Source organism: Lasioglossum baleicum, chromosome 4, assembly GCF_051020765.1.
Source record: "Lasioglossum baleicum chromosome 4, iyLasBale1, whole genome shotgun sequence".
Classification (NCBI taxonomy): domain Eukaryota; kingdom Metazoa; phylum Arthropoda; class Insecta; order Hymenoptera; family Halictidae; genus Lasioglossum; species Lasioglossum baleicum.
The window spans coordinates 11,819,438-11,834,161 of record NC_134932.1 but is presented as its reverse complement, the minus strand read 5'-3'; the positions used below and the strand labels follow the sequence as shown (position 1 = coordinate 11,834,161).

The 14,724-nt window shown below is 48.2% G+C and overlaps 1 protein-coding gene across 1 annotated transcript in view; it reads right to left on the bottom strand.

Moving 5' to 3' along the window:
- Nucleotides 1-14,130, bottom strand: part of LOC143207804 (uncharacterized) — a 45,312-nt gene extending 31,182 nt beyond the window's left edge. The window contains exon 1 of the mRNA XM_076421595.1: nucleotides 10,682-14,130. Within this exon, the coding sequence (XP_076277710.1) occupies nucleotides 10,682-11,498 (817 nt within the window). The 5' untranslated portion in view covers nucleotides 11,499-14,130. The remainder of the gene's footprint in view (nucleotides 1-10,681) is intronic.
- Between the last annotated feature and the right edge of the window lie 594 nt (nucleotides 14,131-14,724).

Here is a 14,724-nt window from a genome sequence, read left to right as displayed (position 1 = left end):
TTGCGAGGTTGATAAGCCAGTCTGAACGACAGAATCACGACGATAACGTCCGCAGTCATTTAGAGGTGTTAATGAGGTCTGGCAATATAATCACGTTTGGAAAACTTGATCAACCTGCTGGAGAATTTACAGTTGTAGATCACATAAAAGTCTGAGAAAACATAAACTACAAAAGTTAACATTTCTTTTTTATCGATTGAATCTGTTGTCAAAGAGAATGTGGCTCCTTTTAATGGGACCCTATCTGTTTGATTCGATTAAATTGATGTGTAACGAGTGTGATGCTTCAGCAATAAATCCAGGCACTGTTCATTTGCGAGGTTTATGGAGAATTGTTTCTCGAAGAGTTACCAAAGGAGAGGCTCAAATTGTTCGGTACAGAACCCGTGATCATCAGACCGTTTTGGCGCGCGAATCACCAGATTATTTTGCCCTGCGAATTGCGTGCTACCCTTCGGAATTGTACCTTGGTGAACCTTTGCACGTCCTTATTTATAGCAGAATGATTGACCCGTGATTATGGGCTGCGGAAAGCGACCTTGCCGAATGGCGAACCATCCTATCGAAAGACACCAACACGGCATTCCTTCTCTCGTTTCAATGGCAAACCATAACTACAGTGGGTGTGCAAAGTATTCATGCTCTTTTTAAAAACGAATAACTCTTTCAAAACTGGACCCAGCAGCTTGAGCTACTTTGAGACGTTAGAAGGATCAGTAAATGAATAATAATTTTTTGGTCGCGATTGCGAAGAGAGAAGTGGAGGTCACGATTTCTTAATTTTTTATCTGTGCCTATGACTTTTTTATAGTCATTTCGGAGAGATTGAGGTGTTTCCACTTCCTTGATTTTTTCCATTTGCGTTACAAGTGGCTAGGATGGTTCAGAACTGAAACAGGAATGGCAGTTTAAGGAGAAAATCGTGTTTCCAGAGAAAGTCACCAGGAGGGATTAAAATCCTGACGGTAGGCTTCTTGAAAGCTGTCGGGGACCCGGATGCGCCTCTTTCCTCGCCATTTTCTATCGTTTCTGTTTCGACGGCGAAACGTCTTCCTCGAAGGCTACCGGCCGATCAACTTTCTATATGCAAACATGGAGCGTTATGAAAAACAAGCCGTCTTTTTTCAACATTTCAAACTCCCATTCGCGAGTCCTTGATACCATCCGCGCGTCATTGCGAATTTATAGGCCCGAAAAAAATTTCAAACTTTCCGGAGATTTATTGACGCGAGTGAAACAAGATTACATCTCAAGAGATAAATCTCGAGAGATTTGCGGAATAACAATCGAAGGATATTGGCAATAGAAATATAGAAACTGGTGGAAAGTTACCCATTTTTAATAAATCCTACTGAAACATTCAGAGAGATAGAAAAAAAAATATCGGTTGACGAAATCCCAAGGATACGTTGTAGGTGTCGGATGTAGCAATAAATTTCGCAAAAGGAAATCCCTCGGGAGATTTGCTGAATAATAATAAAAGAATGTTAGCAATAGAAGCGTAGAAACTGGTCGAAAGTTTCTTATTTTTAGCGAGTCGTACTGAAATATTAAGAGGCAAAAAAGAAACGAGATGATTGATGAAATCGTTCGGATTTGTTGTAAAATATCGGACAGGAATAAATTCTTAGAAATCGAATCCGTTTAGGATTCAGCTTGTTAGCGGTGTCCGGTTATCTACGAAAATTATCGCCAGTTATCGTTCGGCCAAGTTCGAACGTGTACGGGAACGAGATATTATTTATAAAAATTCCGGTTTTGAAATATCGCGTAGACGTACCGCGTATTATCGTTCTCCGCTTCTACTAATGACATCTTGCAGCGGAAGTAGACGCTCTGTAGTTTCCATTCCGTAGGCGGTCAATTAGCATAGCCGTACTATTTATGCTAAACCACTAGTTCTTGTCTAGAACAACTTCTTGGACATCTTTGCACGCCCCGTCTTCTCGTCGAATGCCCCGTCTATTTCTGCACCGCATCTCAGAATCGACCTAACAGAACTCCAGAAAAAATGCCACCCGTAGCCGGAAACATAACTAACAATCTGGTAGCTGTACATTTGAAAAAATTATTACAAGTACATATCAAGACTCTTCTGAAATGATGTTCAGACTCTCTCAAAATGGTTGCCCCATCAGAAAGCTGCATGATCGCCGTTCCGAATAATTTCGGTGGTCCTCCGTAGCGTCGCAGGGCCACGTAATGATTCAATTACGCCAAGTACAGGTCAAAGAAGCTCGCAATGCCAATCTCTCAAACGAGGGAACCGGTTGCCAGGTGAACTCGTGTGCCACATAGCCGTTCGCGCTTATTTACGAGGAACCGATCGGCCCGGGTAATTACTCGTTCCAGGAGCGGAACCATCTTCCGACTGGCAAACAAGTGGCCCCCGAATCGCGAACCTTCAATCCTGGCCCGGGCAAGATGGCCACGACCATAATCAGATCAGCTTTCTCCTCGATAATCGACGATCGAGGTCCCCAAAATCGGCTCGGGCGACCTTTCCCGACGAAATTCGATGGAAAACACGATTTTTTGGCCGATGATCATTAGACTTGCGCAAGACCTGCTCCGAGACGATACTAATCGGTGGCACGCCTTTCACCGATCTTTATCGGACACTCGTCTTAATGCTGCGTGATCCGCGGACATTAACGCGGTCTACGCCGACCGGCGATTCGCTCGTCCGACCGATTTTCCACAACCGACACGCCCCGAATAAAGATTTCGGCCCGGATTGGAGAACTCTCTGTCTGACGAAGAGAGGCAGAGAGAAAGAGTAAGCCACGCATTTGCATTTTTGCTGAGCCGATCGCATATCATGGGGGGTTGCGAGCCCGCTTTTGGGGCAAGGCCTTACTCGCTGGCACGTGCAACCGCTTGTACACTTCGGCTTTCTTTGTTATCCTTGAAAAGACTGAGCCGAGAGTTTACGAGTAATTACTTCTGACCATCTTCCGAACGCCCGCGCAGACTTTGAATGAAGGTTTACACGCCGGGACAAAAAGATAGCACATCGTCTATTTTACCTCATTTGGCACATTAGACCGAAGAAAAAGAATATATATATATTTTAATATGTCAACATATTCTGACGTGCCTGTAAGTACAATGTGCTGAATGGCATCCACAATATTTACTTCAATAGAATTTTCGAAATGGAAACGTGAATATTGGGGCCCACGCGCGGGACAACATGACAGCACAAATAGCAGTTTTAGATTTGTCAGTTGTGCAGAGAAGTTACTGAAGAGCAAACATTCATTGCCAAACGTAATCGATAAAGTGGGTACTTACTAGCTTCTTTCGTGCTAATTTAATAAAACAATGTACTAAAGGGTTAAGAATGGGTCGTGGAAAAAAAACAAAGTGTATGTGAAGTACATACGATATTGAAGTTAAAAGAAGAATAAGATTAAATTACACAAATATCAAAAATTGTAAATGGATGTCGAAAAGTTATTATGAGCTTGTTAAAAAATCCTGAATATTACGGGAAAAAGAAGAGTTCTGGGCGCCCACAAAGTTTAACTGCCCGTGAAAAACGTGCAACATTGAGAACAGCATCAAATTCGAGGATGACTGTGAAACAAATCGCTGAAAGTGTTGGTGTAAACACTAACGGAAAGAATATACGTTGTGTTTTACAAAAATGCAAGCACTTAGCACGAAGAAAATTGCAGAAGAAACTTTGGCTAAAGAAAGAGTATAAAGCGTTCCGCTTACAATTTGCCGAAAAGCATATAAATGTGAGGACAAAGTGGCGAAGAGTCATATTTACTGATGAAGCAAGATATAATTTGGATGGCCCGGACGGCGTAGGCTATTATTATAATGATTTGAATGAAGAACAGCAATTTTTAAGTCGTCGCGTCGCCAAATGGAAAGCGGCTGTGTGATAATTTGGGCCGATATTGGATATTGGGGTAAACAGAAATCAAATTTATAAAAGGACGAATGAATTGTGAACGGTATATTGAAATAATAAATGAACAACTAAACACTTATGCTGTAAGAATTGCTGCAAACGAAAACATTTTACAACACGATAATGTCGCAGTCCACGCGGCGAAAGCGGTCAAGAAATACTTTTCTTCCAAAATTATTCGTGTTTTGGAGTGGCCAGCAAGATCTCCAATCTCAACATTATTGAAAATTGTTGGGGACATCTTGTCGGAGCTGTGTACCAAAATGGCAGACAATTCCAAAATATTAACGATTTAAAGTAGAGCATTTTGGACGAATAGGGAGAATATTAGCCAAAACAGTATTAAAAAATTGTATAAATATTTACCAAACCGAATGATTAAAGTCGTTAGCTGTACAGGAGGTCCTACAAAATATTGATAATTGATTTTTATCGATTAATTCTGTTATATTTCAAGTTTTTCGTTAAGTGTGCTATCATTTTGTACCTTTACATTTCGTTAATAATTCTACTTCATTTAATAAAAATAGGTAAGTTAATGAAACTACGTTTCATTTCATTCATATCTGTTAAGAAAGACACACTAAAAATATGTGTATAAAACAACTTGAATTTCTAATGTTTAATAAGCACAAATTACATTAATTTCAAAGTGTGCTTTCCCGGAGTGTATTCTCCCCTCTTGTTTCTAGATACGTACTAAATTCTTTCAACTTTGACACGTTATTTCACAATGAGATCCAATTATTTGGAAACGAATTATCTGGTGCTATTTAAAACAGTAGATTAAAAGAATTTCAGAATACCGAGATATGTTCAACTTATTAAGATTAATAACAAACGACGCCAATTTTCTGAACGACAGCAGAATTCCCCAAAACGACAGACTTTTCTGCCAATCAAAGAGTTGTGAAGTTGCTATTATTTTCGGAGCAACCAAAAAGATTGAATGAATGTTTCAGCGTGTCTTCAATCCGCTTTCAAACTTCTAACGACAGCAGTCTGGTAACTGCAGAATGGTATATTATCTTCAACAATTGGATTTTACTCTATTTCTCTATTCCTCCTAAAATAGTGAATTATGTTAAAAGTTAACCGACCCATTGTCAAGTTTAAATTGTTCGTTTGATAACAGGCAGCATTCTCGAGTAATCTGTGTATAATTAGCATTTCCTCGGTCGCAGATACAGAAGCGCTGGATTTTCACAGCGTACGTTTGTTTCTTCACACAAGGCTGCTGATGCGTTTATGACTTCAAAGCGTCGCGACGGCGGCGTCGTTTCTGAACGTGATCCTCGACGAATCAATTATTTCCTCCTCGATTTGGACGCGCGCGAGTTCCCTCTTGTATGACTCCTTCTCGCTTTTTCACTACGAAGTAATTGTGTTTTTTGAATGAATTCCTTTTCTTCCTGAATTAAAAACAATACAATTCTTTTAGTATTTTAAGATACAATTAATAAATGCTTTAAATTTTGACGTTAAAAAATTCTTTGAAGTTTTGTAACATACAGTAATTTGTCTTAATAGTTTCAAATTAATATATTTGTGGAACTCGCGTTAAAGCACAGACAGAGAGATGGAAAACGTCCTCGAACAACCGAGATTGTACGGTGTTCCGTAGAAAGTGGTATCGGCCGATATTCATCGACTTATTCCAGCCCCAGCAATTATGCTCCTCGTTATTGGCAATTATGTCCGCAATTACCAACAACCTGGCAATTATTCCCTTGCGGAGTTCCGTCGGTTCTCTCTCGACGAGACGATGCGTTTGCAATTTTGGGGGAAGCAAATTCGAAGATTGCGGTAGAAATTATTAATTGGGAAAGCGGGGTCTCCTCGCAGTCACTTTTATTTTCTTTAATTATTGCATCGGGCTAAAAATGAGAATTACAAGTTAAATCGTATCAATAAACTCGCGGAGACGGCCTCAAACCGCGTCTAAACATCGGCAAACGTCGTGCAGGTCTATTCTAGACGTGGCGTTATAATTAAATGCAGCCCGTGCGTTGTCAAAATGCAACTAAAAACGCAAACGTCGACCTTGAGTCGGATCACCGTCAAAATCCGAAGCCAATCCGGTCCAAATCGGTATCTCGCGTCCGAAGGGCCGAGGCGACGGGGTGCTTGCTTTCAGGATCGTTTAGAGAAGACACGGCCAGGTCAGAAATTACCTTGCAAATGATCTCCGAATACAATTAACCCTTTGACGAGACGAATCTCGTGCAACTGTCCGTGATTTACGGCCAGCCTTGCGCCGCTCTTCTCCGCGATTCGGAGAACGAGGCAATTATTGCGCCTCGGCTCGAGAAAACGTACAATGAACGTTCGGGGGGTCGCTGAAGAGGACACTATGGCGTTTGTCCTCGAAAAATGTCGATCTCTCAGGAACGGAGACATTGTTGGTCCCGTCGGGCAAGCTTCAGCTTGCTTGAACTGCCTCGAAGCAAGTTTTTCCAATACGCCAAGTACTTTAGTTATTTTTCAGAGAAAATTGTTGGACAATGAAAATTTATTTTTATTGACAGGGAATTTCATAAAGCTACGTTGACAATGTTCATAAGTATTTCGCGGATGTTTGCAACGTCCTCAAATATTCTCTGACTCATTAGGCAGGTTCCCAGCGATATTTCTTCTTTTTACAAGTATTATGGAATTCCGAGAGACTCGGCGGGAAGTAGAACTTCAAGGAAAAGAGAAGACCAAGGGAGAGAGAGTTCTGAGAAGCCCAACGGCCGAAGCAAATGCATAAATAAATGCGTGGCAAGCGTGCATGGCGCGGGAAAATTTAACAGAAATAAAAAGAACGCACGGAGTTTTGTGTAAATAAAATATCAAGCGACAGATCGTACCGGGAAAGGTGGAGGTTTCACGAGCCGGATGTAGATTAGAAGTGACCCACGAGTGGAAGTCGGGAATATGAGAGTGGAAAGGAACTTCGTGGAAAAACTATACTCTTACGCATCTCTCGCGAAGTGCATCGAGAAGCGGCCGAACGAAATCTAAGAAAAACTCTGACTCTAGATCCTCGAACTCCTTGCAGGTATCGCAGAATATTCAAAGTCGATCATTGCATGTTTGTAATGAAATTGTAATTAATTTTATGGACACTACCACGTTATAGGACACTCAATCGAAAAATATCTTCATCAGACCGCCGCGCCACACCGATCGCAAAAACCTGGAATCTCCAAAGTGAAAGCTTGGAGTCCGCAGAGTGAGGAAAAGGTGTGCGTAAAATAGGATCGAAAGGTGGTAAAGAAAGGTTTGCAACTCTGTGAAACCTGCTTGACCCCGGGCCCCGTCCGCCATGTTTGGGGGGGTCCCATGCTGCAGGGATCGTGCGCTACCGTTCGGGAAACCCGTAATCCTATCCAGTTCTTCAGAAACGCGGTGAACTGGGTAAAGGAGCCTAGGTGGAGAAGGCGTGAGCTAAAAGGGATAGAAACAGAGAAGGAGAAAGCGAGAGAAAGAGAGGTTGGAAAGGAGCGTTTCGGTTTTCGTGGTCCGTTTGGTAGGGCCGTCGAATGGGGCTTCGGCCTTCGTCCGTGAGAGGTCGGGAGTGACGAAGAGGGCCGCAATAGAAGGAGAGAGTGACGGAGAGGGCTCGGGTCGGGCCGCTACGGAGGGAGAGGGACGGAACGCGAAGGAAAGGGCCCCCCGCGCCTTACAATGCAGCCTGATTTATGGCCCGGGCGCACATACATAGAGTTACACACGATATCATAATACCATTAATTCTTCGTCAAATTCCCCGCTGACTGAATCATACTGGCCGCGCAGTAAATCACGCGGGGCGACTAATGTGAACGCGACCAGCGCTCGCTGTCTTATCTCCTTTGAACCACGGGGGCAGGTGAATCCAGTCCCTTGGACTCCGCTGAATTACTCTTGGTCCACGGCCCCCGCTCCCCTCCTCTCTCTCTTTCTTTCTTTCTTTCTCTCTCGTTTTCTTTCGGCGCCGCGTTCCCACACCGTGTTTCAGTCGAACGCGACGCGCTCTATTTGTCTCCTCTCGTTTCCGTATTTTTACAGCGAGCCGAATTCACGCGGGACCACTTGTTGGGACCTATCTCCGAACTGCAGAGACGATTTCACGTGGGACCAGGGTTTGCGTAATCTGCCCACGATGACGTTACGTCGGCCCCGCGTAGGCGTTCGTTCGCGGTTGTTGCGTATTCGATTTCGGATTTTGATCACCGTTTGTCTCTTTGGCATCACAGCTACGGCAACATTTAATAGATACAGTGTTTTATAATAAAGTGTTTCGCAGGGTTTCAGCCTCACATTAGAACTTCAAAGCTTGTACTCAAATCTGCATCTCCACTTTCCGAGCATCGACGAAAATCCTTCCGGAACAATCCTCGAAATCGAACACGGTATAATCAGGACTCCGAGAGTCCTCTTTAATCTCGCATCGATCACCGACCGAAAAATAGAAATGCTCGGTGAGCGTAGATCCACAATTACGACCCAACAGCGTCAAACTTCTCCGCGCTCTACATCGACGCAGATTGCCCCCTAATTTCGCGAAGTTCCCCTAATCGAATCGAAGCGGTAACACAATATTCCGGTAATTCTCATCCGCGATCAAGCAGCCAGCGCTCTCTTTCTCTCTATCTCTTACTGTCCTATCGATTATTTTTCTGCTATTCTTGCTTTCTCGTCCGTGGACGTCAGCCGCGCCGCGATAACGTGAAACATTTACGAGCCACCGACTAACCGAGAGCCGCAAATTGTTCTAAATCGTTCGCCGTGTAATTTGTTATCCGAGGCTGCGGAACCGACGAAAACGATCGACACCGGACGAATCTCGATCTGGACCATCCGCGATTCATCTATCGCCTATCGGAATCATTGAAATCCTAGTGTAGAAAATTTATAATGGAAACGCTAATACAATCCGCGATTGATCTGTCAGGAGCATGAAAATCTGTAGAGATTCCGGAGATCTGAAATCTGTGAAACGTTCCGGAGGAGCTCGGATCGCTATCGCGACGTACTATCGAAATTTATAATCGCGCCGCGAATATTTCAGCGGTGATTTAGCAGGCCCAAGGAGGCGGACCGGACCCGTGGAGTAATCGCGATTATTAACCGCCGTAATTCCACATTCCTGTTATGACACACTGGCACAAATTTCCGCGGCGCCGATCTACAAATCACCGCTAACTTCGGCCGGGCCGGCGATATTTCTTTCGTTCATTTCCATGATGACTTATCACCGATCGGCCCGGGGCCCGCCACAGGCCGACAAGCGATTTACGGCTTTGGCTCGACGATTTCACGGCCCTCTCTTCCGCTCTTTTTCTCTGGGACTCGTCGAATACCTTGTCGCGGACTTTCCGCCATAAGGGAAACACGAGAACAGACCCTGCGGGCTCTGTGGAAATCCGAATCTTTTTTTGCGCTACCGATCGGGGACCATGGGAACACGTGGTACGCGTCGTGGGAGGCGAAACTACGGGATCCGAAACAACTGTCATACTGTCCCATTGTGAATTGCCTTTTATTGCTAGGATGCACCGAGTGCACCGGAAGAACGTGGAGAATTTTCGAATTTGCCATTTTCCAGCCGCTCTTGTAAAGATCTTTCGAATTTCCTTGTCGAACGGGAAAATGTAGAGTGTTTAAGTATGGAGATTTTTGAGTGCGTTCTTCTAACGCAAATTAGGCGAAGATCACCAGAATTTACTTGTCGACGAGGAGGATCTGAAGTGTCTGAGGGTGGAGGCTTTGGAGTACGTTCTCCCAATGCAAATTAAGGGTACGCGGGAAAAAAGGGGACTGACAATTAAGCCAGTTTATCATTGGTTATGTTTAGACTGAGAGCCCTTATGCAAAACAGAAATGTTCTGCATGGTTTTAATCTCCGTCAAGAAGATTTCCTGAGCAAAAAGAGTCGAACACATTTTCTAAGAAGTTTTATATAGGAACATTGACAAATCGTGTTTAGAGTTAGGGTTTTTAATGAACGTGCCTCGTGTGATCAATTTCAGCGAGTGAAAGATAAATGGTCCCACAATTTCTACAGATGATAACGTTGTCATCAAGAATCACTACCCGATCATTACATGCAAATTAGATTATGAATCTAACATATTCAACCGTTCAGGTGCAGTCATTTAAATGTTTCCTGTATTCTAATCACGACCACATCGACAACTTCTATCGGATCTAAATGTTTTACTGATTAGTTTATAAAAACTTGCGTCTTTTAAAAGAACGTCAGTCGTTTAATCATTCTGTTTGTTCAACCAGTGAAACATAGCAGCCTAGACAAGTTTAACAATGAATCTACCTAAAGAATCTAGACAGAACACCCGTACAATAATTTTCAAAGACGTCGGACTGCTAAAATGCAAACCACACGTTTTTCTCATCGGAGACTGAACCACTATCGCAACTCCAATCAGCCCAACAAACAAAAGCACAAGTTGCCAACCTCCCCGGCCTATCTGCACCGTCCCGCCCAGCATAATTTCGATTTTTCCGTCGATCGACTCCGCAACCACCAGAAAAATCCGCGCGATCAGCCCCCCCGGACACGCAGCGATTCCCCTCGAAATTCCACAGGCGGCTCTGCCGACCGCAAGAACTACTTTCCAATCGAATGTCGGCGGTCGTTGAACGGCCTCGGTCGGGGCCTGTGCGCGCGGCAACCCTCAATTAAACGCAATCTCGCGGGCTCAGCAGAAGCATCCGAAGACGAAGACGAAGATACGAGAAAAAGAGTGAAAAGGATCGACTTACTCTGGCCGATGTGCACCCTCTTCATCCACGGGTAAATCTGCGGCGGGTTGCTACCGGTGGCGTTGGACTTGTTCGACGAGTTGTTCCCGGTGCTGGAGGTGCTGGACGTCGACGAAGCTGGCGAGGACGCTGAAGAGGCTGTTGTCAGAGTGGAACTGCCTTCTGGACCTGGTCTGGAGCTGCCGCTGGGTGGCGATGCAGCGGATGCAGCGACCGAGGACCTTGATGAACTACCTGGTGGCGAGGTGAGTCCCGAGGCGGCTTTGCTGGTGCCGGGTGCGACCAGAGGCGTGGGACTATTCCTCGAGGTGGACGTGGTGAGGTCCTGGGGCGAGGCGACGCTGGTGGAGGACGTGGAGTCGGCGTACTTGCAGCTGGAGGTTGACGGCGCGGACGGCGCCGAGGCGGCCTGCAGGAGCGGCGTCGTCGGGTCCTGGTGCAGCTGCTGCTGGGGATGATGGGGCTGCGGATGATGTTGGGACTGTTGCGCGTGAAGACTATGTTGCTGCGACGTGGCGGTCGCGCTGAGCCTTGGCTGGGGCTGCAGCTGCGTGTAGTCGATCATCCCGGTGGGCGCCGTGTGCTGCATCCCGGACGCCGGCGTCGCGTACGGGTGCTGAGGATAGTGTTGTTGGGGCGAGTAGCAGGGTGCCGGGTAACTGGTTGCCGCGGCATTAGGGTTGTAATAGTCTCCACCCGCCGGCGACGCGGCCTGCATCGGCTCGCCAGGTGAACTCGCGGTGGCCCTCGGCTGTTGTTGCGGCTGTTGACCAGCGTAGCACGACGCCAGCGAGTTCACGAACTGGTACGAACTCATGGTTCACCTGATGAACCGCTCGACGACGACGACAGCCTCTCACTGTATACCGATCGGTACCGGCGCGTCCACGGCTCGACATTCACGGAGAACAACACACCTTTGGATTCCTCTCCGGGGTTCCACGATTAGTTCGTGGGATCGGTACGTTGTTGTTTCGCACGGCACTGTGGGTGTCTCGGGGTGGTTGTTCGTTAAGTACTAGATCGCGGTGTCATCTTGTCGGCGGCTCCGCGGCGAACGATCGCACGTCACACTTCTCGGTATACAGCCACTGATTCGGTTCAGAGAAAAGAAGAACAAACTGTACGCGGACCACCGCGGTTTCTTTTTGGTAGCTGGAGATAGATAGAGAGAGAGAATGGAAGATAGATAGAAAGAGAGAGAAGAGAAAGAAGGGAGGGAGAGACAGGCTCGTTCACACCTATCGCGGACGGTTACACGCGGATAAACACCGACCCCGAAACGACTCGATAATGAACGTGGGGATTGGAGAACCCAGGAGAACGTTTCGGCGCGGAGCGCGGTTTTGTCTGAAGAGGCCGGCCCCGGTCGCGTGTGGACCACAGGCCGGGACAGAGAGTCCGATGCCGACCTGAGCCGCGCCGAGTTTACGAGGGCCACGTGGGCCTGGGCTATAAAACTGTCTTCTGCTTCTTTACGACCTCACGAGGCGCAATTACCTACGGAGAACTCGCGGCGGCAGCGTGCAGTAGCGCGTAACAGCCGGCTTATCGGGCCGCCCCATTGAAGACGAGACCCCGTTGTGTGCGCACTGTGTTCCCTCTCCTCCTTCCTTCTCCTTCACCGATGATTTATTTCGACACCGCCGGAGACTCCGACGAAACGACGAATTCGCTGGTACCGGCCACGGACTACCGTATCTTCTTGATTATCGTCGAAGAAGAAGAAAATGAAGACGACCGTTGACACGCGGTTGCGAATGAAACACGGAACAGGGGAACAAGTTTTGCCGAAAAACCGTCCAACAACGCCGGGCTCTCTCTTTGGTCTCCCTCGTTATCCCGGGTGGAGAGACCCGATATCACCGCATCAGGGGGGGTGAAAAGGCGTATTACCGCGGCCTCGGCGTTCACCGTTCCTGTTGCGTGCGCGGAGGGTGGTTGGTATCGTACTGAAGGCCTCGCCGCGATCCAACGGAGGCCCCGGTGTGTGCGGTAGCTTGTCACGTGCCCGCGCTCTCTGCGTGTCAGAGGAGAGCGCCTCGACCAATCCCCGTCGTTCGTCAAACCTTGATTGGTCTCTCCGCCGCGGCGTAGGATTCTTCAACCCCGTTCTCTCCTCCGCGTGCGTCTCCGTCGCGTCGCGTCGCGCCGCGTCGAGTCGAGTCGGGTCGTCTCTCTGCTTGATGGTGGTGTGTGCCGATGCTGCTGATGTTGGTGATGGTTGTGGTGCTGCGCTGCTGCTGGTGGTGCTAGTGCTGAAGCTGCTGCTGGGTGCTGCTGCTGGCGCTGCCGCCGTTGCTTGCTCGTGTGGTGGTGTTGCCTGGCTGCTACCCGACGTGACAAGAGCCGACGAGAGGGGTGTGCGAGCGAGATGAGAAATCCAAGGGGTCACAGAGAGGGGATAGCACCGTCAGGGGGGCTAATGGAGAGATATTCGGGAGCCCCGAGGTCTCTATGGTGGGGCGAGAATATCTCTCTCTCTCACTCCTTCCCTCTCTCTCTCTCTTTCTCCTGCTCTCCTCTCTTCTCAGCAACCTTCTGGCCGGAACGTCACCGAGAAGTAGTCTTCCGCTTGCCGTCTCTCGAGGGGGCAACGCGCGCACGCGCCCCCTTCCGCGTACACCCTCGTGTGCACAGCCAAGAAGGAAAGAAGAGGTGGTTCCCCGCGATTCCAGCTCCCGCGCGATCCTCGATCCTCGATCGACGGCTCGATACACCGATACACCTTGTCCGATCGCTCTCGGAACCCCGGTAACGATCTGTGCACGCGGTATCCGTGCGATTCTATCCGCGAACTTCACGGTCTCGCGAATACACGTCGAAGACTTTCGGCAAGGATTTTGACTCGTTTGTGTGTCGATCAAGGATCTACCACTCGGCCCACTTCCGGACGCATCGCGGACACCCAAGAGATGGGGCACTGTTCATGGATCGGGACAGGTCGGAAGCCTTGTCGCGAAGAGGGGTCGCGCATAAGTCAGCCGGCCGGTCGCGGCTGACAGTTTTATGAGAGTTTGATAGTCTGGCACGGCGTTCGCTGTCCTCCGCGCCGACGAGAGACGACCGTGTCGGTCGGGACGTGTCGAAGAAAAAGCTGGAATGCGAGCAAGCGAGAGGGGAACACGCGCGCACTACGCACCGGCACTCTTTATTGTCCCATAAATTCAAACCTGTTGCCCGGAGCCGAATCGGAGGGACGGGCAACCGCCGTTCGGGAAGGAGCGACAGAGACGTGTTCCATCCAGGGGGACAGAGAGACAGATATTTACGACAGTACGACGAGCAAGACAGAGAGGGAGAGAGAGAGAGAGCGAGGAAAACGGTGTAGCACGAGTGGCTCTAGGAATCCTCTCCCAATCGCCGCGCGGTCCGATTGACGCCCCCGTTATCGCGCGTACGGCGAACCCGGACGCAACTCGTAACTCACTGAGCCGACTGAGCCAGCCGAGAGAGGAGAGCCTTCGGAGTTGCCGGCACCAAGGCGAGCAGAAGCATGTGTGACGTAGTAGCCAGTTGGTCAAACGGGGGGCACCGCGGGGTGGCGACGTGTCGGTGGGGTTCCGGAGCGAAGGGGACGGCCGAGGAGGCGGAGCTCTCCTTGCCTCTCGCGGATAACGCGAGGCCCGTGGCCGACTTGCTCGTGTTTTCCTACGCATACTTTCCGCGTTTCCCTCTACCGTCCCTCTTCTTCATCAACCGTCTTTCTCAACTTCCACCTTTCCTCCTTTCCTTCTTCCCTTGGAAATCACCTTAAAAAACCCTTTCACCCGGTCGCGCGGACGTCGTAAATCATTTCTCACCGAGCGTCCTTTGTGGAAGGGAATTTTCAGTATCGCTTGTCCGAGGAAGGAAGGCTCGATTAGATCCCGAAGAAAAGCAAGAAGTGCCGGAATAGTGTGCCACTCACTCGCCAGATGTGGCAAGCGCGGCCGTTCCTGTTGAATTGTCGCGCGCGCCCGCCCCCGGCCGCCCCACCCCTTCGCTCGTGTCCTCCCCACCGCTCCGTCGAAACGTCCCCCACCGCCGAGAAACGGAACCGG